Genomic DNA, 24,511 nt, shown 5'->3' with positions numbered 1-24,511 from the left:
TACACTAAGATCCCTATACGTGCAGGCTGTGACCCGCAAATACATCTAAAGAGATCAAAATCTACAAGTTTTATTTCCTTAGTTTTCAGTAAGTAGCCGATGAGGCCAGTATCCTTCCTGCACCCTACCTACAAAAGTAAATTGTCAAACTATGTGTCTTATCAATGTCTCATTTCTCTTTCAGGGGCTCAGTCCATCAGAATTTTGCTGATTTCACCTTTGCAACTGGCAAAATAGTTGGATACATATTCACCTTAAAAGGAGATATAGATTCAAATGTAGCACTTGATCTTAGCAACAAAGCTTCATTAGCATTTTTACAAAAGCATTTAGGTAAGAAACTAAGTATATTTCATGACATAAACCAGGTGATTCTTAGGACAAAACTGTCTTCATCCAGCATTAGTCCTGTTTTAACTGTCTCCAGCTGGTCTGCAATGTAACAACAGGGCAGTAAATCAGTTCGAAAACAAAAGCATGAGAGATTTAATTCTGCTGCTTTGCACGCTATGTATGAGTCTACCTGTTAAAGGTAATAGTGTTTCTGTGCAGACTTGGCGGACTCCCCTACAGAGGGGCCTGGCAGCTAGTGGTGTCTAGTCCCATCTCTCTCTTTTAAAAAATTTTATTATGTTATGTTAGTCACCATACAGTATGTCATTAGTTTTTGATGTAGTGTTCCATGATTCATTGTTTGTGTATAACACCCAGTGCTCCATGCAATACGTGCCCTCCTTAATACCCATCACCGGGCTAGCCCATCCTCCCAACCCCCTCCCATCTGAGACTCTCAGTTTGTTTCCCGGAGTCCATAGTCTCTCATGGTTTGTCTTCCCCTCTGATCTCCCGCCTTCGTTTTTCCCTTCCTTCTCCTAATGTCCTCCATGCTATGCCTTATGTTCCACATATAAGTGAAACCATATGATAATTGTCTTTCGCTGCTTGACTTATTTCACTTAGCATTATCTCCTCCAGTTCCATCCATGTTGATGCAAATGTTGGGTAATCATGCTTTCTGATGGCTGAATAATATTCCATTGTATATATGAACCACATCTTCTTTATCCATTCGTCTCTTGAAGGGCATCTCAGCTCCTTCCACAGTTTGGCTATTTGAACATTGCTGCTATGAACATTGGGGTGCATGTGGCCCTTCTTTTCACTACATCTGTATCTTTGCGGTAACTACCTAGTAGTGCAATTGCTGGATCATAGGGTAGCTCTATTTTTAACTTTTTGAGGAGCTTCCATACTGTTTTCCGAAGTGGCTGCGCCAACTTGCATAGTCCCATTTCTTAGAAGCAGCTGCTGTGGGGAGCTCCTACCCAGCGGACCAGGCTGCTGGAATCATGCATCATTAGTGAGTCTGTGCTGCCACCTAGAGGCACTGAGCTGTTTCGTGCTCTCAAAACGTTGAGTAAGCTTAACTACTGTTTCTATTTTACAGGACTGCAGAAAGATTTTGATCAGTGGGATTCTTTGATCGAAGGAGATGATGATAATCTTATCCCAGGGACCAACATTAACATAACCAGCCAGCATGTCACTCTACAGAACTCTACAGGAACAGAGCAAGAGAATTTAGATTAAAAGCACCTTTTTAAAAGTCTTGTTTAAAAACGGTCTAAAAGTGTGTGTGTGTGTGTGTGTGTGTGTGTGTGTGTGTGTGTGATTTTAATGTATTTTCTCAAATAACTCATATTGTAAACTGTGGACTATACCATAAAAGTGATTGAAGCTTAGACAAATTTTTTTTCTTTAAATGTAAAGGAAGACAGACGTATATCAAAACCATGCCAGCCTAAATTTTGATTTTAGTAAAATGATGCTTTTTAGTGTCAAAATTAATAACTACTTTTACACTACTTTAGTGGCTAAGTATATCAAAACGGGCACAATGCTAAAGAAAACGTGTTGCAAAGACATAACGCTCCTTACAAGTACAATACACGTTTTCATGCCTCTTTTTTTTATTGTGAGTAGAATTGAGTTTTAGCAACCTGGTATTCTAGGTAGAAACTGGAAGCACTTCCCTTTGATTTTTGGTCATGAGAAGAAAAATTAGATAAAGCAAATGATAAAAGCATTGTTGTACCACAGGATTCGGGATACTAACCAGTTTCAATATCTTAACTAAATGGGGGGTGGCCAAGGGTAAGAATACCGGAGACAAGGCAAAGGCAGCAGATTAAAATGGATTAAAGAGAGTTTATAATTTGTTTGCATTTGCTTGATGGTTTATCTCTGGTGGATTCTCACCTGTACTCAGGGTGCATAGGACATGACACTCCAGTTATAACACGTTATTCACCCAAAGGCTGTGAAGGATAACAAAGGAAACATGCAGAATTACTTTTAACTGGTGGATTTTTTCCAGTTAGTTTTATGTTCTTTAATTCCGTATGAAGTCGTGGAAGTGGATAGAATACAAGCAGACATTGCTTTAGTGGGCTTTGCAGTTTACTGCAGTTCTTACAAATTGAAGGTTCAAGACTTGGAGTGGAGGAAGTAACAGCAGGTGGGGTGGAAATTGCAAGAGAACTGGAATTCAACGTGGGGCCTGAAGAGGGGACTGACTTGCTGCGATCTCATGATAAAACATGAATGGCTGAGGAGTGGCTTCTCTCAGATGAACAAAGAAAGTGGCTTGAGATGGAGATGCTGTGAAGATTGTGGAAATGACCACGAAGGATTTAGGAGTTACACTTAGTTGAGAAAGTAGCGGCAGGGCATGAGAGGACCGCCTCGTTTGTAAAGAAGTTTCTGTGAGTAAAACGCTGTCAAACAGCATGCAAGAGAAATCGTTCATGGAAGGAAGAGTCCGTCAATGTGGCAAACGTCATGGTCGTCTTACTTTTAAAAATGGCCACAGCCACCCCAGCCTTCGGCAACCGCCCCCCAATCAGTGAGCACCCATTAACATGGAAGCAAGACCCTCCGGCAGCAAAAAGACCATGACTCACTAAAAGCACAGATGATGGTTCGCATTTTTTTTTTAGCAATAAAGTAGTTTTTAATGAAGGTATGTATATCGCTTTGTTTAGACAATGCTATTGCACATTTGATAGGCTGCACTGCAGTGTAAACATAACTTTTATATGCACCGGGAAACCAAAAAGTCATTTGACTCACTTCATTATGGTATTTGTAGTGATTTGGAACTGAACCCACATCTCTGAGGTAGGTCTCTACATGGAGGTAAAAAGCTTAAAACTTTATGCTTATACATCTGGGAGTCATGGGAAATGGTTTTTGTTTCCCGAGGAATATAAAAATGTGTGCCACTCATTAGTTAAGTATATTTTGGCTTCATTATGGTCTGGTTCCTATGAATTCATAATTGTGTAAGCCTGTGTGAGCGGGAATAATCAGAACTCCGTAAGCAAGCCTGGTTAACCATGACTATTCCGTCCCCTACCCCTTCTGCTCAGTTAATAAGTCATCGTGTATTTGGATGGGGCACTTCAGACTATCTTAATGTTTTAGGGTGCAAAATCACTCCTTTTGAGAAATCTGACTTCTATCCTATCCTATAGCCATCCCGATTTTTAAAATTCTTAAAGACTTAAACTTCTTAGCATGAAACTGAGGGCTTTCTGGTCCTAATGTATCTTCTCTGAACTTTTCTGCCATTAATCCACAATTGTGTCACCTGCAGGAATGAACCAAACTCGTCTCTTCTTATTCCAGGAACAAGCAACATGCTTTCTACCTCAACTGTTTATTGCAAAACCCTCTCCTTTCTACTTGTTGAAATTGTACCCAGGTTTCAATGTCCTTAATTCTCCCTGTTCCCCCTTTGGGCTTCGGGGTCTGATAATGTTTCACAGACATACATCGTTCCCCACCTTCACGTAGCAAACCTCCTTGTTTGTTTTAGGAATGAATAACTCTTCTGATTGTCCTGATGTCTCATTCAGTAGCATCTTTTAAAAATCTTTTGTCGGTGGTTCATGCAGATGCTAGAGGAGACTATAACCACGGAGAAGACCTAATGAGTTAAAATTTAAAAATATAATAATGACCCATTGTGCACATTGAGTATCTTTCAAGGAAAAGAATACTATTTCTGGTCTTCAAACCACTTCAAGAAAGGTTTTATTCTCCCCATTTGACAGATGAGGAAGATCAAGTCTCAGAATCTTGTACAACCTGTCCAGGTCACATATCTCATTAGCAGCATACAGCGAAGAGGTGTCCCACAGCTGGGATCTGTACCACCGCCCATACAAAACCCTGTTTTAACAGCATGGGCTCTGAAGTTAGACGGGTCTGGGTTTGATCAGGTTTCTGAGACTCTCCAGCTCTTTGACCTAGAGAAGTTATGTAACTTCTCTAAAAAGCATCAATTTGCTCACCTGTAAAATATGGCTAATATTGATATGCCCCTTGTGGCTGAGATTTAAATGAGAAATGCATTAAAGCACCAGCTCAGGGACTGACCTATAAGAGCTCATATTGACGATTACTGTTTCCCCCATTACTGCGGATAATCCAGAACCACACATGTTCCAGAATCATATTTCCTTTTTAATCAAATGAAACCACCACGCCTTTCAGGAGGAACTTTATTCAAATCCGGGGTCATATTAGAATACTTCCAAAATCAAACAGAATATTAGTCAAATGTTTAACTAGACAGACAGGCAAAGCTTCGGAAACAAAACAAAGTCTGGAGGAGGTACTGCTAACAAAGCCATCCCCCAAAGTAGCATCATATACTTGTCATAAACCTATAATTCTCTATTTTAATTTAAACACTATATTCAAAAGAAACAAAAATAAGGGTTTTTTTGAAATTTGCATAATGTGTTAGCAAATTATTTAGCAAAATAAATCCTCCTGGTTAGGAACATAACACATTTAAAGGGAGATAAGAGAGAAGAAAGATCCCAGATCCGTATATACAGTGACACCACTATTCATACACTGCGTCATCACCCTGAGATCTGTTTGGTTTTCAATGCACAGCAAAGTTTTCAAAAATGGCAGCTGTTGGTGACTACAAGCTCCCCGTTTGCTCGAATGCTCCGTCGGTCTGCACGAGGTGCTGCTCGTTCAAGAGCAGCTTCTGACGGACTGGCCACATCTAGGGATCCATTGTTAAATCCGTATCACTTCCAGAGCCCTTTTCTGGAAAAAAAAAAAAAAAAAAGAGAGAGAAACTTCAAGTTGAAAAAGAAAGAAACAAGAAAATTATTTACATGGTGCTACTACAACAATGTAATGTCCTCTCAAAATGGTGAGAATTATTCTACGGAGAAATATTCCTGCAGAGGTTGTTGGGGGTTTTTTCTTTTGGTATTTGGGTTCTCACACTCTACCTGTTATCAAAGTTTCTCTAAAATGTTACCAAATGGGCATATTTTATATTTTGCTAGAAGGATGTTAGCCAAGCTGATAACCAAGTAAATCCTTCGTTCTCTTCCGTTACTTTGTATTTTTCATGTAATACTATAGCCCCCCAGAGCTGATTTCATTCTCAGTGTACCTCGATTCTAAGAACCAGTGTGCTCCTTATGAACAAGAGTATGCAATAACCAGTCACTTCCGACAAACTGAATCTTACGAGATAAACTAAAAACCCAGAAAGAAATTCCAAGATTTCGTTTCACATACAGAGATCATTTGAATGTATGAGTTAATCAACACTGAGAAAATTCTTTAGTCTTTTAAAATATAAATTTATCAAATTCACAATGTAATTTTCAAGATTAATGCAATCAACAAATAAGTTTTCTTATGATAGTTCAAGAAATCCTCTTTTTGGTTATTCATCCCCAGAAGCACATTTAATATTTTTAACTAAAGAGTTGCTTTGGGTTGTTTTTTTTTTTTTTTTTTTTTTTCCTACTACTGACATCTCAGGAAATTGAAAAACCATTTTTATTTGAGGATTCAAGATAATGGTATCTTTAAGATTTAGCAAACTGGTGATAAGAGTTATTTCCTTTTAAAAACACAAGTTACCTTCAATGGTAGTATCATCCGATGACCCGAAGTAAAGATCTTTTCTCCCTGTGTGGAATGTAGCCTAACAAAAAGAATCTTTGGATTACTACCAATTTTTTTTTGTTGCAGACACAAAATGATTAAAATCAGAAAGGGGGCCACAGAGAAACCAGGAAAAAATGGTGAACCGTGAAACACGTATCCTTTTAAAAGCATGACGATCTGATATTATAGTGAAGAATCATCCGAGTACATTTTCTTTCTTTTTTTTTTTTTTTAAAAGATTTTATTTATTTATGTGACAGAGAGACAACCAGCGAGAGAGGGAACAGAGCAGGCGAGTGAGAGAGGAAGAAGCAGGCTCCCAGCAGAGGAGCCCGATGTGGGACTCGATCCCAGAACGCCGGGATCACGCCCTGAGCCGAAGGCAGACGCTTTAACGACTGCACTACCCAGGCGCCCCCCCGAGTACATTTTCTATCTTTCCAATACTTCCTGTCCCGGAACCTCTCTCCTGGAGCATTCCACACAAGGAATTCAGTACCCTTTTCCAATTTTTAGCTCCCAAACCCACAACTCTGGTGTCCCGTCCCTCTTTCAAGAGCTACTATTCGAACACATTATCCATTATTAAAGACTTAATGAAGAGGGCATTCCTTTCAACAAATAACAGCACTGTGTGCGTACATGAGGTCTGTACAGAAATCAATTCATGAGACATATTCTTCCCGTGAAATGAAATTGCTCAGATGAAAAAGATTTCTAAAAAAAAAAAATGTAATCAGAAAGTCTCCAGGTATGGGGTGGTTTAACCAAACAGAATCTTGTATGTATTTACCTATGCATTTGGCTGTGGATTCTTGAAAATCAACGAATGGAAAAGATGAGAATGGAAAAGAAAGTTTTAGTAAATACTGAAGCAACATAAATGAAGCAAGTTGTTATTTTTGACAAGTCGACAAAAGCGTGGAATTAATATAAGAAGGTAGAGAGAGACGTCTGATGATTTTTCATAGTGGAACATTTCAAGTGACCTCAATGTGCCCCACTAGGAGACTTGGTTTAACAAGTGACTGACCATTCATGTCATAGAATATTATGCAACTACGGCCTTCTGGTTGCAGCCAACTACGGCCTCTTTCTCACACTAATTCCAACTAAAAATTCTGGAATGAGGAGCGCCTGGGTAGCTCAGTTGGTTAAGCGTCTGCCTTCAGCTCAAGTCATGATGCCGGGGTCCTGGGATCAAGTCCCGTGTCAGGCTCCCTGCTCAGTGGGGCGCTTGATTCTCCCTCTGCCTGCCCCTCACCCTGCTTGTGCTCTCTCTCTCTCTCTCTTTCCCTCTCAAATAAATAAATAAAATCTTTAAAAAAAATTCTGGAAAGAATACAAAAAGCAACTATCTGTGGACCCTGAAAAGTAAATAGGTACAGGCCGACTGAGAACTGAAGTAAAAAACCAGAATAATGACTCATCACAGTGGTGAGATTCGCAGGTTTGTGTTCTTCTTTCTTATTTTTTCCTTCTTTGTCTCCTAGTTTTGACCTGAAGCCCCAGCAAGTCAGAGCTCAAGTCTTAGAGAAATCCCTACTTCTAGCCAGCGGATGGGGAAAAGAGGCCCCTGAATGCTAGGGAGTGAGGAAAGGGTGGGAGAGGTGGGAGATCTTCAGTGGTTTTCGTGTTTTCCTTCTGGCCCTGTCCTGAGCCCAGCCCCACTTGCTGCCTGGGGACAGCCGTCAGCAGACAGGCATGTGAAAATTTGAGAGAAGATTCTGCCCAGTGGAACTGGGAAAAGAGCTGCCCATTACCTGAAAGGGTGGAGTGGGGGTGGGGGTGGTATTATTCTGTCTCTTGTTTCTCTCTCCGCTTCGCTCCGAAGGCAGGCTCAGTCAAGTCAAACAGAAGTGCGTGACAGCTCAGAGGGAAAGCTTGAGAGAACATGGTCTGTGTAGAGGAGCAAGTAAAGGGGACCCTTGAGGCCGGAAAGTGGGGAGGAAATCTCAGAGAGAAAAGGAATTGGAAAATGTGAACCCCTAATACTGTATAGAACTGATAGAAATCCCTAGGTCAACCCTGAGCTATGCATATGCAGAAGAGAACCCACTCAGATGGCAAAGCCTGTAAGACCCGATCTGCTCCACACAGACCTGCGACCTAAGTTCCTGAGTGCCTTATGCTCTTGACAGACCCAAACACCCCAGCAATGGCTTTGAAAAGTACACTGAAGGGCGCTGGCTGGTTCAGCGGGTTAAGCGTCTGCCTTTGGCTCAAGTCGTGATCTCTGGCTCCCGGGATCCAGCTCCTGTGTCAGGCTCCCTGCTCAGCGGGGAGTTTACTTCTCCCTCTCTCTTTGCCCGCCCCCTTGCTCCCCTCCACCCACTCCTGCTTGCTCTCTCTCAAATAAATAAATACAATCTTTAAACAAACAAACAAAAGTAGGAACGCCTGGGTGGCTCCGTCATTAAGCATCTGCCTTTGGCTCAGGTCATGAACCCAGGGTCCCGGGATTGAGTCCAGCATCCGGCTCCTTACTCAGCAGGGAGCCTCCTTCTCTCTCTCTTTTTCTCTCTCTCTCTGACAAATGAGTAAATAAAATCTTTAAAGAAAAAAAAAAAGTAAACCGACATTGGAATCAACAAGCACAGGAGAGACAGAACTTGTGTTATGAACCTAACAGTTGATCACCCGCTAAAACAAAAAACTTCAATATTTTCTAGATTTTAACAGGATCCAAAGTTTTACAACATAATATTCAAGACATTCAAGCCGTAATCCAAAATTACTCAACATACAAAGAATCAGGAAAAGTTCATCATTTTTCAAGGCAACCATTAAATGGCAAGCCCCGAGATGACCAGGTGCTGGAATTATCTGACACAGATTTTAAAGAAAGAACCTCAACAAACTGCAAATAGAATAAACTCAAATGCCCAGATGTCATAACAGCGTGGGAAACTGTCCCCCATATAATTTTAAATGAAGAACACAGAGTATAAAACTATGTCGAATGAAATCAGTTATGCTCCAAATATGTAGATGATATCCTTACGTTCCATATAAACAAAACAATTATGAGAGAACACAAAACAGATCCATTTCTTTGTTTCGGATGGATGTATTACAGGTGACAGATACTTTCTCCTTTTAAACTCTGCATTTTTCCAGATTTTCTACATCAAACACATTTTATAAAGGTCTCAGACACCAAACGATTTTCATGTTTAAAATCCCTCCAAAAAATCAAAGAGTAAAACATTCGTAACTAGTTTGCCCAAGGGGATACCTGGCATAAAATCAAGAATCACTGATTTTATGCCTGCTGTTTTTCATTGTTGTTATCCCAGTATTGGTATTTTTTTTCCTCCATTATTCCCAAACACAAGGGCTTTGGAAATAGCTTAAGTCACCTTTCAAAATGAAAGACAATGCTCTCAATAATTAGTATTTATATAATTCTGTACCTCAAACGGACTCTTATCCAATTTGGGTATGCCATTCCAGACATTCTCAGGGTTCACTATCTCCTCCATACCATTTGAAAGGTTCAAAACCTGCAAAAGAAAAAAAAAATAATAAAAACTGGTAGTTTCCAAAAACTGTAAGTGATTTATGGACCGTAACAATCCTTCAAATGAAATATCTCAAAAGGCAATGAAAATGATTTTATTAAACTTCAATTCAACAGAACTTCTGTTCAACTAACATATTGTGTATCTACGCCTAGAGATCAAAGATGGCTAAAAATGAGATCTCAAGAAGTTCAAAATTTTGTGGAAAAACAGACCTATAAGCAGAGCATTGCAATACAATGTAGGAATTACAGACCTCTGTAGTAGGAAGAATAGGAATATAATATAGATATCAAGCCAAAGGTTTTTGGTGGGAGGGGGAGGGTGAAAAGATGGATTTATTTTTTTTTATTAAAGATTTTATTTGTTTGAGAGAGAGGCTTGAGAGACAGAATGGAGAGGGAGAAGTAGACTCCCCACAGGGCTGGGAGCCTGATGTGGGACTCGATCCCAGGACCTTGGGATCATGACCTGAGCCGAAGGCAGATGCTTAACCAGCTGAGCCACCCAGGCGTCCCAAAATGGAGAGATTTAGAAAATAATGCTAGTGAATGCTTCCTGGAAGAGGCAACACAAAATGAAAATGAAGTTGCAATGAAAATCTTTAAAAAATAAGTGAAAATTAATCACTCTGGCAGGGGGACAGAATACAAGTGAATAGAACTGCGTTATTAAATATATCGGAGAAGCCAAGTGGAATGGTATAAATAAGAGAAATCAAACAGTTTGTCGTCCATCTAATATAAGGTACAAAATAGAACCATAAGGCTGGAGAAGAATATGGACACCCAACCCTAGAAGACTTCCAGGTCCTCTAGAGGACCATGCCGTGTTAATGAGCTTGACTTTTCTATCCTAGACTAGAGGTTCTCGAATTTTAATGGTATAAGAATGCCCATTCCTGGTCCTACCCCCAGAAATTCTGAATCGGCCAGCCAGGGCAAGGTCTAGGGATCTACAATCTAAGAAATGCACCTAGTGATTCTGATACGGGTGGTTTTTAGATCACAGGGGAAGCACCATCAACTGGAAAGCCCCAGCAAGTTTTACAGGCAGGAATGCCCTAGTCAGATTTGCATTTGACAAACTTCACACTGGCAGTTCTAGAGAATCAACTGAAGGAAGACTAGAAGAAGTAAACCAAATAGAAGGGTAACAGAGCAATCTACTTGTAAAGTAAGAGGCTTAAAACCAAGGCAGTGGCATTAGGCATAAAAAGTTTTAACTAAGTGATAAGAAGTGGAAAGTGTAGAATTTGGTGACTGATAGGATGTCAGAGACCAGGGAAATGAAAGAGTCTAAGATGGTTTCTTGCTAGGATGTTTGGAGATGCTGTGAAATGACTCTTGCACTGCACCAAATTATCAGGAGGAATGATTCAGCAAATGTCTGTTCAATTGCATTTCCTAGTTGGTAAAGTCCGGTAAAATTTCCTTAACAGTCACCAAGTACATTTGGAGGTAAAATACTTCCACTTACCCTTGTGCCTTCTTCAGAGATTTCTAGAATCTCACATTTAGACCATGTGTTTCTTAGACTTGACCACACAACACATTTGGATCCAACGGTAAATCCTTTCAGAGCGTAGGTTTTCTCTGGTTGAGCTGCCAAAGTGAAGAAAGCCTCAATGCATACCTCTTGACCCGTTAACGTTAGCTACGCAAGCAAAGCATTTTCTTAATCTGCACTTGCATTCCTATATAATCAACATCGTGTATGGTCTGAGTCTGTCTCTTTTCCTGAACTTTATTTTAAATTCTTCCGGTGCCCCATCCCAAGATAATTCCTTTCCGCTTTCTTCAAAAAACACCACCATGATTTGATGTGTTTTTGAAGGATATGAATTGGATTCCTGACTTTGAAACTTGCTCCTAAAGGCTGGTTATTGTTGCCACATGTGGTGTGGTCCATGGTTACAACAACCATTTCTTTAGCAAAGCAGCATATTACAAGTTAGCAGCCATTCTTATCATAAAGCTATTACTCATTATTATTAAAATGTGGCAATGAGGACTAAAAATCCAGGGTAATACTTTAGTAAATCACAGTATATCCACAGAGTGGCATACCAGAGAGTTAAAATATTTTGAAAGCATGTTTAAAGGATTAAAATGCAGGATCACCCACTATGATAATGTGATTTCTGTTTAGTTTTTAAAAATGTATGTAAATAGACACACAGAGACAGGGTGAAAGACGACAGCAAGCAAGTGGTGGGATTATGGTAATTTTCATTCTCTCTAGACTGCTGTTTTCTCTCTTCTGTATGATGGCTCAAATTTATCAATATAAAAATTGACATAAAAAGTCTAACATTATTTAAAAAAACCCTCAAAGTCATTCCATGTAACTTTTAAATCTTATTAAGTAGCCAAGAAAATATCCATAAATGTAATTTATGAAAAAGTTAGTGACAATAACTTAACGTTGAGTTTGAACCTAAATGAAATATTGAACCTCAATATTTACTCATGGCTGTTCTCTTGTATGGTTAATATAAGCTCCCTAAATCCAGTGTTTGTTTAGGGGTTTCTAAATCAACGGCAAGGTATATGCATAAAACAAAACAGCTAAATTTGAAAACTGCAAAAGTAACCCCTATCATCAATTCATGCCTACAGTACAGTGCTTAGCAAAGGAACGCTGTTTTGTTAAGACTCACTAAAATACATAACCTCTTGATTTTAAAGCTTATTTGTTTACATTTTAAACATAATTACTTTTGGAGACAAATTTTAAGCATTCTACTTTTAAACACAATATTACCAATTCAGCATTTCATCCAGCACGATTCTACATTGATTTCACAACTTAATCTCCCCACATTTGAGATGCCCTTCATGAAAGCCAAATCTGATTCTCTTTTCAGGTTCTAATCCTTTTCCCCCAAAATTAACATAAAAAACCAAATAAGACCAAAAAAAAACGATCATTATCTTTAAGACAAATAAGTACTTTTGAAAGGCACTGAGTTAAATAAGAGAAATCACCTACCTGAGACAGGATCTTGTAAAGCATTATGGGGCTTCCTTCCAGCTCTGGATTCTTCCTCAGAGAACAAAGTCAATGATGAAATGGCATCTCTGTTGTTATACTCTGTAAATTCTTCTTTATATGTATTCATTTCAATCTGCATGTTGGGATCACGATTCTTTCCATGGGGATGCGATGGTGACCGGGGCTGGTCCTCGAAACATTCCACACAACTTGACTCTCTTGTGTCTTCTGCACACGTGGGTTCTTGGGCCTTCTGACCAACTCTTAGAGACGTGGGATTTATTTTGTCATCCAGACACATCTGGGCTGCGGGTAATTCGAGTTCCGGCTGTTTCTCTGAGTCACAGCTCAGGGGGAGCTGCACCGTAAATGGCTGCAGGGCGGCTCCTGGGTCACAGCCCTGGGGCAGCGGCACGATTGGAGGCACCAGGCCTAGCTCTTCTTTCTCTTCGTCCACGACGAGAGAATGCTGTAACTCAAGGGACTCCAGTTCCAGGAACTCTTTGGATTCATCATCAGGAGAAAGGGGCACCTCGAGGGAGTTCAGTTCTAGTATCTCCTTTGTTTCGCTCGCCTGTGGTAGGAACGTGTTAAATCCTGTCATGAGGTAGTTATCATCAAACTTGTCCTTGTCAACCATATGGCACTCTATTTTACCTTCCAGTACCTCGGGGCCAATTTTATCTTCGCATGGGTTTTCAAAAGCTTCAAAAATGTCATCAGTGTCAGGGTCATAGAATTTACTTGGCTTGGTTTCGATAACCTTGAAGTCTTTTTCAACTCTTTCAGGGAGCTCATCTGTCTGTGGTTCTAAGTATGGTGTTTTCTCTTGTCCAGGTTTACTGCTTGGTTTCTTAAGTCCAGCCTCAGGACTGAGGGGCCCAAGGGCTCCCTTTGTCTCTGGGCCTTTTTTTTCATAGGGCAGATCGCTGTTACTAATACTAATCTTAGAATATTTCTTCATTTTCTCATTAATACTCTCTCCTTTGCTTTTCAAGTCAACAACTGCTAAAGGGATATTACAAACATCCCTTTTGATTTCTAATATTGTTATCTCCAACACATCTTCTGTTACTATTTCATAAAAGTAGTCATTTCCCTCTTGAGGGCACACACCTTCTGAAATATTAAATCCTGACAGGCAACATGGAAAGGCTTGCATGGGGACCACCAAAAGTTCAGAAGGAATGTTCCAGAGTGCTTTGGGGTCCACACAATCTTCAATGTTTCCAAAGTCTACAAGTCTGACGGATACAAGATAATCATCACAAACATTGGTGATAAGTGCCCGATAATAATGCCCATCTTCTCTGTATCTCACAATGCAAGGATCTCCAATATGAGGGCATGGGACACAACTTCGCCAGTCTGTTACCTGTTCTCCAGCAGTTTGTACTTCTACTTCTAAATACTGAAGTTTCTCAGTATCAGCAAACTGACACCAAAAATACTCAGGTCCATCTATCACGGTGGCATAAGCTCTTATCATCTTCATCTTTGGGTTATACCAGTCAAGAAACAGTGAAATGTCGATGTCGGTTTTGTTGACAGACTTCAAACAGGCACTTGTAATCATTTGATTAGAAAGTCCTGCTTGAGATTTTTCACTGAAAGCATATCTGCTAATCATATCTTCTGCTATGATCCCATGTTCATCCGCAAGAATAACTTCCCACCTGTCTTGAAATTTAACAAATTCACATCTTATTTGAACCTCATCTGTCCTTCGGGAAAAGTAATGCATCATTTCCTTGCATTTTAAAATCTCAGGGACCCAAAGTCCCCCCAAGGAGCAGTGAACGCACAGTCCTGGTAACAGTGCATTCATAAGGTCAAGCACACCTACCTTGTTAGTATGAACCATAGAAACATTGCCGTAATCGATAAATTGTACAGAAAGAAGGTCATTGGGTTGCTGTTCCTTGACCACAGCTCGATACCATAAGCTGTCTTCTGGAAAAATAGCACATATTACATCCCCTCTCTGCAAGGGTGGACCTGAATAGTATTCTGGCCTCGTTCTTACATCGTTTAATCTCTCTGAAAGATGAGTGATTTCAGCTTCATCTTCTGTTAGTTGAACATAAAAGTCTGAAAGGTCATTTATATGAGAAACATACACAGCTGTTTTAAAGCCAGGCATTATAATCTTCTGAGGGAAGTCAGGAAATTTTAGCGGCAAATCTTTGTTATAGGAGCCTCCTATGTTTCTCTCTGAAGGAGTAGCTTCTAGTTCTGCCGCTTTCAAAGGTGGCTCAGCAACACTTTCTTCTTTCTTTTCTGGTGTTAGTGGACACGCTTGATTACCCTGATTTCCCACACAGTCCTGATCCGGAGCGACTAAGTTTGTCTTTGCTGAGCTTTGTAAAAGCTTGGTTTCCTTACATGCTGTGCTGATCTTAGATTTGTAGGATTCTCCCAAGATCTCCATACTACATAATTTGTTCTCTACTGATTTACTTACGTACTCTGTAGGTGACAACTTCATATTTTCCTTCTTAATTTCAAGAGTTTCAGTTGCAGCAAGGAGTGCTTCACTTTCTTTTTTTCTTGTCCCACCTTTGTAGCCAAGGAGCCCTAACTTCTCATTAATATTAGCATTAATTTGAATACTGTCATCATATAGTTCTATAATCAGTCTTCCGTCTGGATCTTTTGCTACAACCAAAGCCTTCAATGACTTATCTAAAATAGTCTCCTGAAACCACGTTGTAATTTCTTCTGGGATATGATCAGAAATATCAGATAATGAACATTTAACGGCTTGCATGGGCAAAAGTAAGACATCATATGCATCACTAGGTATTGGAAGCAGATCATCGTTTGTTACCACACACATGTTTCCAAAATCCACAAAAAAGACTTTATTTGGTTTTTTTTCTATTATTATCCCCCTATACCAGTTTCCATCAGTATACTTGGCAAGGCACAAGTTTCCAGGGATCAAGGGAGATGTTTTTAAATTCAGCAAAGCTTTACTTAATTGTGTAATGTTACAGGACAACTGTTCTAAAATACTCGCATTTCTTCCCAGTTGGCAATAAAATGTCCAAGGGTCATCAACATGTGTTACATACACGGATTCTTCACTCCCAATTTTCATATCATGTGTCGAATAGTAGTAAGAATGTAGCTGAACAGAGGACTCCAGAGGCTTCTGAAGTTTAACAGGTCTTGCGAGTCTCTTTTCTACCAAAAAATGGCAGGCGCTCTGAAAGGGTGTTAGCAAATCCACAACATTAAACAGTTCATCTTGTACTGAAGCCAAAGCAAATATCGTGCATTTTAATTCCAGATTCTCTTCCCATGCATTGTCTACAAATTCACTAAAAGCCTGTATTGCCTTCTCATCCCACGCAAAAGGATTTTGACCAGTTGGTTGAATTAAATTATATAGACTGCACCGAAAAGCCTGAGCCTTAACCTTGAGAAACTCTTCACTAATTGAGTAAATATTCTTCACAGACACCATTTCTTTGTCTCCATAATCTATGAACATTACTTTGACATGCTCTGCGGATTGTACCCCGCTAATCACGGCTCTGGACCATTTTCCATTTACTGTTCGTTTTGCCAAGCAAGCGGGGGTGGTCGCCTGGTAAGGAGCAGCCGTGTTCTTGCAGTGGTCCTGGATATTACACATCAAAGTTTTAAATCCTTGAATGTTCCTGGTCAGCTGACACCAGAAGTAGCCAGGGTTTTTGACATAAGACACCTTGACTTCTACTGTACTTCCGACTTTCAGCTGTCCTTTACAAGTAGAGCCTGGATTAATTTCCAAGAAATTCCGTATAAGAGGAGAATAAACAGATACTCTTTTCTCTTTTTCCCGCACAACTAGTCCAGTTGGAATACCTGTAATGACCGTCGTATCAGTCAAAATTTCTGAAACAGATGTCGTTTTGTCTCTCTTGGCTTTCTGCTCTGCTTCTACCTTTTTGGCAGGAGACATCTTGCTATTCTCAGCAGTAAAATGGCTTGAAACATGCCCTGGAGAGTGGGCATTTGTGGGAACATTTTCCTTTGTTTCAAATTCCTGATACTTGGCATACCCAGCCTGAGCAATTACCTTACTAATGTTTTCTTCCCCTGTTCTCGATTCATCAAGAATCTCAATAACATATTGATTATCCTGCTTATCAAGGACGTGGATAACTAATTCTTTGTGGAGCACAGTCTTTTTAAAAAAGGAAACTGCCTCCTGGCTCCAGTTTTTCCCCAAAGGCCAAATATCTGCTAGTGTGCACCTTAGAGCCAGTATGGGTAGCCGCCTAAACTGGGGAAGCAGCATCCTCACGTCATACCAATCCACATTTTCCAAACTGCCACGGTCAACTAGAAACACATCCACACTCCTGTCATCTAACCGGGAGACCATAGCCCGATAATAGCCGTTTTCTTTCCATTTGACGCAGCAAAGGTCATCGGGTTCGGGTTTCAAAACGACGCCATCCAGCTTACTGGCTGAGGAATAGAAACTGCACATTCTTCTCATCAACTTGCTGAACGTGCCTTTGTGTTTCCTCAGCCGAATCCAAAACTCGGAAGGAGTGTTGACGAACTCTACCTGGGCATCGTAGAAGGCGTTTATCTTTAACCTGATAGACCTTAAGGCCGGGAGCGAGATCTCTTCATCCACGTCTTCGGCGGGAGACGGAGACTGAAAAGCGGCTTCTGGTTCTTCCTCATCCTCTCCGATGCCCTGGCTCTGAAGGAAACGGTCGGCCGAGCAACAGGACTGGACTCCAAATACACAGTTCAGATTGATCCCATCTTCTCCGTACAGGGTGACGTAATACACGTGCTCAAAGGAACAGTAAAATTCAATCTTTGCATTCACTGCCTGGCCAAGTATCAGCGCCTTCAGGTCACCGACCTGTGACCGAGACCAGCCTCGGCCGCCGTCCCAGAGTCCATACAAAGCGCAAGGGTAGGTCACCACGGGCATGCGAAAATACTCAGGCAGCAAGTAGCGGAGGCTGCTACAACTCACTAACTCCTTCCTTCCATAATCTACATGGAGCACCTGGGCACAGCGCTGGGGCCGGAAAGTCTCAAGCAAGAGCGCTCTGTACCAATGTCCGTCCAACCCGCAGGACGCACACGGAGAGCCGGGCTTGTCTGGGCTCTCCTCCCTCTCCTCCCAGGTGCCACTGGTCGAGTTCTCATCCCCCGTGCCCGTGGAACCCCGGTAGATCTGGGCCATGCTCTCGGACAGGCGGTGGATCTCCTGTGAGAGGCTCCGGAGCTGGCAGTGAACGCGGTGGGGGTGGCACACCTGGGTCACCACCACGGGCTCTGTCACGCCCCGCTGCAGCTGCGGGTAGAAGTAATCCAGGCCAGGTTGCTCCTGCTTGGGAGGGACTCGCGGGAGGACCGGGGCCCCGGAGCCCATGCCCACAGTGGCCGCCTTTAGGTAGCGCTTGAGCAGCGAGCGGAAGAGGCTGTCGGGCACCTGCCGCGCCAGGCCGAGCTCCTGCATCTGCTGGAACAGCCCGGGCACCTCTAGAAGGACCAGGCGGTGGAGCAGCAGCACGTCCAGCACCCGGCCGTGCACCTGCTTGCCCTGCAGGCTGCTGAGGAAGTCCACGGCACTGGACGGCCAGTGCTGGGGCTCGCCGTAGCCTCCCCCGCCGCCGCCGCCGGCCGCCGGCACCAGGCCCGCCAGCACGCAGCCCAGTACCTCGGACGGCAGGTGGAAGAATTCGCTGCGCCCTGGCGCCAGCGAGCCCGCGCCGGCCGTGATGGTGCGGCCCTCGTCGAGCAGGAAGACCCGGCTCTCCTGCGCCTGCTGGCTGACCACGCGGCAGCGGTGCCACACGAGCCCCACCTGCACCAGGCACAGCTCGCCTCGGGAGGCCGAGGCACCGCCCAGCGCCCACGGGCCGCGCGTGGCCGCAGCTTCCTGAATCTCCTGACTCAGCCGCACGTACTCCTCCCGCCGCTGGCCCACCAGCCCCCAGAGCTGCACGGGGATCACCTCAGGGTGCACGTCCACGAACGACACCCGCAGGACCAGCGAGGCCCCCGGCGTGGGCAGCCCGGGCGTGGAGCACATCTCCCAGGCGCGGCGCGGCCGTCGGCCCCTGAGCCGTCAGGGCGGCGCGGCAGGCCCGCCCCCGCGCCCCCGGTGGGACAGCCCCGCAGACCCAGGCTCAAGGCAGAGAGGGACCTGGAAAGCCGCCTGGTGAGGCGCCCCCTTGGCGACTCGCGCCGACTGGTAAGACCAGCGGCAGGACCAACCGCCCGCGGTCGCGCCGCGAAGGCATTTGCAGCGCGCGGCGCCAGGCTTCCGGGCGCGGGAGGCGGGCCGGGTGGGCCGGCGCGTCGACGGGGAGCTGGAGCCCCGGGGCGGGCGGAGGCGAGGACGGGCAGAAGGGGCTTCGACGGCCGTTCCGCGTGGCGGCAGGGCCGGGACCCAATCTGCTTCTCAGAGCGCCTTCCACCGTGGAGGGCGCGGCGGCAGGCCTGGCGCGGTGGGGGGCGGGCGGGCGGGATGGGGGCGCCGGAAGCAGACCCCGGAGTGAAGTGCTTTTCGGCCGCCCGCGCGGTACTGAGCGAGCCCCGTGTGCCCGGCGCGGCTCTAGGCTGGGGAGAAACGGGAAGGAGAGCGGGAGGCGCCACTGGCACGTGCCCGGGCGTTAAGGCCGAACCCTCAGAGGGCCCCGCGCTCCCGGGCTGGGGCTGAGGCTGAGGGCGCGCCAGTGCCCTTGCGTCCCGCGGCGCAGGGGGTGGCTTGGGCGCATTGAGTGTTGTGACCCCCAGCAAGTTGCTTACCTTCTTCCATGAACCCGTTCCTTCACTTGAATTGATAGAGTTGTGAGGGTTACAGTAAAGTATGGATGTCCTTGGAGACTGTGAAAATCTTCCTTCTGCACAATTACTAGTTTGAGTTTCCCTTTTTTGTTTGCCTAGTTCTGGCTCTCCAACTTTGCAGGCGTTTATTCTTTTACTCACAGGGCTGGCACAGAACACGCCTTACAAAAGGAGGTCTGGAGGAACGGAAGAAACCGGACTTGATAGTCTTGCTGTATCTACTATGCCAGAGGACCGCTTGGCTGCACTCTTGTTCTGTTCCCCGGACTAAATCGTAACCAAGGTAACCCTCAGAAGACTCCAGGGGAAGGGGCAGGAGGGGGAACGTGCAGGCAAACTGTGAGTAGCTCCCAGAGATATGTCTATAGTAGATTTTGTTCATTTGCAAAGTCAGACACATTTGTGGGAGTTTCTCATGTCACTCCTTCATTTTGAAATATCAAATACAATGTAGATCAAATCAAGACAATGCTTAATATAATCCTGGCCTAACAGTGTAAATCTCAGCATTTTCAATCTAGCCAGGTTAGATGTAACCTCATGCTGCCAATGCCTCCTGTCCTTACTTTTTTCTTTTTAAAAGTATTGATTGATTGATTGATTGATTGCAAGCTCTTCATCATGGGGCTTGAACTCAGAACCCTGAGATCAAGAGATACATGCTCTGCCGGACTGAGCCAGCCAGGAGCCTCTCCTGTGCTTACTTTTAAATGGCAGTTGTCTTTGAGCATTCCTGGAACCTGTCATGGGGCTGAAGCAATAAATACCCGCTAAATGAATAAAAGAATCATTTGATTTCTTTTAAAAGTTAGATTTTTACCTGATAAACTCATCCTTGAAAATTCAGTTTCATTTTCCAAATTTTCTTTAATTAATGCTTTATATTAATGATAGAAGAAAAATGAACATTTGATTTAAAAACATCTAGAAAGATCTAGCTGTGATGTCCTCTTCCTCGATTATTCACCCAGGTGGAATTGATTTTCTCTTCCCTTTTACACACCTCTATTTAGTGTTTGTGACATATGATTTATCTATCATGTCATGCAACTGTTTACTATTTCTCCTTCCTACCAGAATATGAACTTCTCGAAGGCAAGAACTCTTTTCATATATTTTAATTTTCTCAGTGCCTAGCACAATACAGGACTTTTAGTCAACATGCAATAAATGTTTAACAAGAGAATAAGCCGATTACCTGGAGCTGTGTCATTCAAGGTGAAAGGAAGTTCTTCATTATAGAATGGTCTTATTATCATCTGGAATTGTTTGATTGTCCCATGGAATAATGGAGATTTCAATGCTCTATACCAGCTCAAGCAGTATAGCCAAACTCTTATGGAGACCACAGGGTTGTAGACAGAGTAAATGACTTCTGTTTTCTATCGAACTTGTCCCCCAACCGGCTTCCATGGCTCAGGGCCTTTACTCCTGGATAACAGGGGCATATTATTTGGCCGTTATGGGCTGAGAGCCTGTTCCTCCCATCGTCCCAGATATTTCCAATGTTCTACTTCTTCTGTGTCTGGGAGAGGTAGCTTTACTTGCTCTGTATTGCTCTGCTGATGGACAGGGAACTTAATCAGGCCACTGCATGTGAAGATTAAGCTCCTGCTACCACCATCCATCTCTAGAACTTTTGCAGCATCCCCAACTCTGTACCCATTAGACACTGACTTCTCATTCTCCCCTATTCCAGCCCATAGTAACCACTATTCTACTTTCTGTTTCCGTGAATTTGGTTATTCTAGTTATCTCATATGAGTAGGATCGTACAGTATGTGTCGTATATGTCTGTCTTATTACACTCAGCATATTGTTTTCAAGATTCATCCATGTTGTAGGATGTCTCAGAATTCCCATGCTTTTTAAGGCAGAATAATATTCCAGCGTGTGTGTGTGTGTGTGTGTGTGTGTGTATACCACATTTTTTTATGCATTCATACTTTCATCTGTCTATGGACGTTTGGATTTCCACCTTTTGGCTATGTGAAAAATGCTGCTATGGACATTGGTGTACAACTATCTGTCCAAGTCCCTGCTTTCAGTTCCTTGCCTCTGTACCTAGAAGTAGACTGCTGGGTCATGTGATAATGCTAGGTTTAATTTTTGGAGGAAACCCCATGCTGCTTTATATAGTAGCTGCAACGTTCTCACCAGCAATGCCCAAGGGTTCCAATTTCTCCACATTCTCACCAATGCTTGTTATTTTCTGTTGTTGTTGTTGTTGTTAATAGCCATCCTAATGGGTATGAAGTCTCACTCATGAATTTTTGCATCCATGTTCCTAAGAGACATTGGTCTGTAGTCGACTTTTTTATAAATGGATTTAAGTATTTTGGGTGATAAGTAAACAATAGCAACAACAACAACAAAAAACAAATGAGAAGTCAAGGCTGTCCTGAGTTTCTTGGCTGCTTTAGTGAGTTTGTAGTGCAGCAGAGAATCCTGGAGCAGGACCAGATTTTAAAGGGCAGGGAGGAAGGATGTGTACAATATTTTTGTACAATATTTATACAGAAGTTTGTACGATATTTGTACAATATTTTTTGTAATATTGGGAAATGTCAGCTCATAAGGACTGTTGCCATCCTGGAGGAGGTGTATAGTTGACAATTGAGAAAACATGACTAAAGCCTTAGAACTGTGTAAGGGCCAGAAATACAGATAATGACAACATCTCCCATTGAATGAGTAACGGTAAATGTTTGGGAATTACCGGTTTAAGTGTAGTAGCTAAACTCACAGAACTGCATGAGTCTTCCGAAAGAGAGAGGGTGAAAAGTGACAAGAGGGTCAAGAACAGAACCTCAGAGAACCAAAATTTAAGTACCATGCAGCGAAGAAATGGCCAATAGAGACTGAAAAATAGTAAGCAACAGGAGGGAGTAGTATTGTGGAAATCAAAGTAGAATATGTTATTAAAACAGAAGAGAACGATTCTCTAGTGTTTCAAGGAATTCCAACGTTATCTCCTCCTCTCTCCTTAGCCAGGGAGCGTGCCCGTCACTGTAATTATCAGTTGCCAATGCTTTTTAGTCACAGCAGAACTGGATCAATAGCAGAGATGGATTTATTGTAAAATTAATAAATTTATAGTGACAAGGCATCAGCATCCTTTTTTTTGCTAATCTAAATATTTCAAATCTGATATCTCCACTAAGCCGGTTTTTATTTCAATTATGTAAAGTAAGGATGAAGGTTTAAAAATGATCTCTAAATTTGTTATTACCACTTTCAGTTAAAAAGTCATCAGGGCAAAACCACATCTGGACAAAACAAAACCTCTTACGACCAATCAGCATTTTAAAACATTTATTTTTAAAAATCAGAATAATGCACTATATTTACTCACATATATTCCTGTTTGTTACCAGATATTTTCAGCAAACAGACATCTTTAAGCATCTTCGTCTGCTTTTGTCAAACCTTCAAAGTGGCTCCTGCTGCTGTTGGCAATCACAGCAGCCTGTTGGGGGTAAAGTACGGGGAGAGAAACATAATCATGTATTCTTCAAGATTCAGAAATAATGTAACACTTGAGTGGATAAATGTGTATTTGTATGCTACCATTGAAGGCCAAACTAGTGATATAATTTCCATACACACTGTAAAAGGAAGAATAATATAAACTGGTTCACATCATTAACTATTAACCAACCATATATTTTGTATTAAACTATTAAATTCTCATTTTTTTTTTGTGGAATAGCTATTAAACTGTTGAATACTTCTTAAACATTAGAACAGTTACAAATGTTTAAACACACACGATCTTTTGAAAATGCAGTTAAGCAGTTAATATTAAAGAATCTTATGAAGTCATGTGTTACTGACCCAACATAATTATTCTGAAGGTAGGAGAAAAACAACATATGACTTTATGGTGCGTGCATAAATGTTTTTCTCTCTCCACCCACCCCCCAAAATCTCTGAATGCAACAAATACCTTCTGAGTGGCTTCTATTTGAAGTTTTAAGGGAATCAGAGATGTATTACAAGGTCCTTGCTTGCAAACAATTCGTTCTGTATAGGAGAAGCAGGCATAAATCCGTGTATACAGACACATATCCTCAGTCGGGGAAGCAGCAGGAGCACAGAGGTGTCTAAAGTGTGGGAGTCTTCAGAGATAATTCTAGATATTAAAGTAGGCTTTAACCCCCAAATGAGCATGAATGGGGGGTAGTGATGGGCGCAGAATTAGGCGGGGAGCTCAGCAGGAACACTGCATGAAAAGCAGCCAAGTGAAGAGCGTCTCCAGAGAAAAAAGTGGAGCAATGCATTTGCAAGGAGGTCAAGTGCAGGTATGTAGTGAAATACAAAGGCTAGGAAAATGGCTTGGAGTCAGAAGGAGAGGGTCTTGGGCGTGGCATTAAATATTTTCATTTTTATTGTGTATGAGGAGCAGTTGAAGGTAATAAAATAGGGTAACGTGCAGAGTTGCCTGAACGAAGAGGACTCTGCCGCTCTGTGAGGAGGATTTTCTCGTGAAACAGGCCACCCATATAAAAAGTTTGTATTATACTTTAAGGCTTGAATAAACCTTAACCAAGTTTGAAATATGAGAAGTTAATCAAATCCAGGAAAAAGCAAATCCCCACAAATTTTTAAAAATCCTGTTGTTTTTTCCCCATGACATCAGTATAATGCCCACCTTCAAGTATATGCAAGTTAAGATTCTAGAAGATTCTAGAGTTCAGTCCCTTCATCATATAAAGAAATGGAAATCAAGAGAAATGAAAGGACTTGCTCATAGTTAAGTTATCTTTGTCATAAGTAGAATCCAAATTGGATAATGTTCTTTAGAATTCATGGTCAATCTGCCCACCACATTGCCTGGCATTTAGTAATAATATATATTTGTTTGGTGATCATTTGTTTGGTAAACCCCAATGGTTTAATTGGGGAGAAAAGAATTGATTACCTCCCATCAATTTTTTAACCATCATGTATTATAATAAAATATACATTTTTTTCCCCCAGTGGAGGTTCTGCGGGAATCTGTTTTCATTAACAAGGAGAACATGTAAACTATTTCAGTTGTAAATAAAGGGTTGTGCTTAAAAAGGTGAAGATGATAGAACAGCACTTTTTTTTACACTTAAAACCTCCCTGAATTATTTCCTTCTTTTTTTTCTTAGCAAAGTGAAAGAAATTTCAGACTAGTCTAGGATAGA

At 42.2% G+C, this 24,511-nt stretch overlaps 2 protein-coding genes across 7 annotated transcripts in view; one reads left to right on the top strand and one right to left on the bottom strand.

Moving 5' to 3' along the window:
- PLA2G7 (phospholipase A2 group VII) overlaps positions 1–3,021 on the top strand; it is a 40,850-nt gene extending 37,829 nt beyond the window's left edge. For all 6 annotated transcript variants that reach the window (XM_026507309.4, XM_026507311.4, XM_044387182.3 and 3 more), the window contains 2 exons: positions 185–333; positions 1,448–3,021. In XM_026507309.4, the coding sequence (XP_026363094.1) occupies positions 185–333; positions 1,448–1,590 (292 nt within the window). In that variant the 3' untranslated portion in view covers positions 1,591–3,021. The remainder of the gene's footprint in view (positions 1–184; positions 334–1,447) is intronic.
- Positions 3,022–4,554: 1,533 nt separating this feature from the next.
- TDRD6 (tudor domain containing 6) lies at positions 4,555–18,576 on the bottom strand. The gene is made up of 5 exons (XM_026507307.3): positions 12,516–18,576; positions 11,001–11,125; positions 9,414–9,503; positions 5,971–6,034; positions 4,555–5,133 (listed from the first exon to the last, which is right to left on the bottom strand). Exons 1-5 carry the CDS (start codon positions 18,574–18,576, stop codon positions 5,090–5,092), a joined length of 6,384 nt encoding a protein of 2,127 aa, XP_026363092.2. The 3' UTR covers positions 4,555–5,089.
- Positions 18,577–24,511: the final 5,935 nt, after the last annotated feature.

This window comes from Ursus arctos, unplaced genomic scaffold (assembly GCF_023065955.2).
Source record: "Ursus arctos isolate Adak ecotype North America unplaced genomic scaffold, UrsArc2.0 scaffold_29, whole genome shotgun sequence".
In the NCBI taxonomy this organism is placed as follows: domain Eukaryota; kingdom Metazoa; phylum Chordata; class Mammalia; order Carnivora; family Ursidae; genus Ursus; species Ursus arctos.
This window is presented reverse-complemented; position numbering and strand designations above follow the sequence as displayed.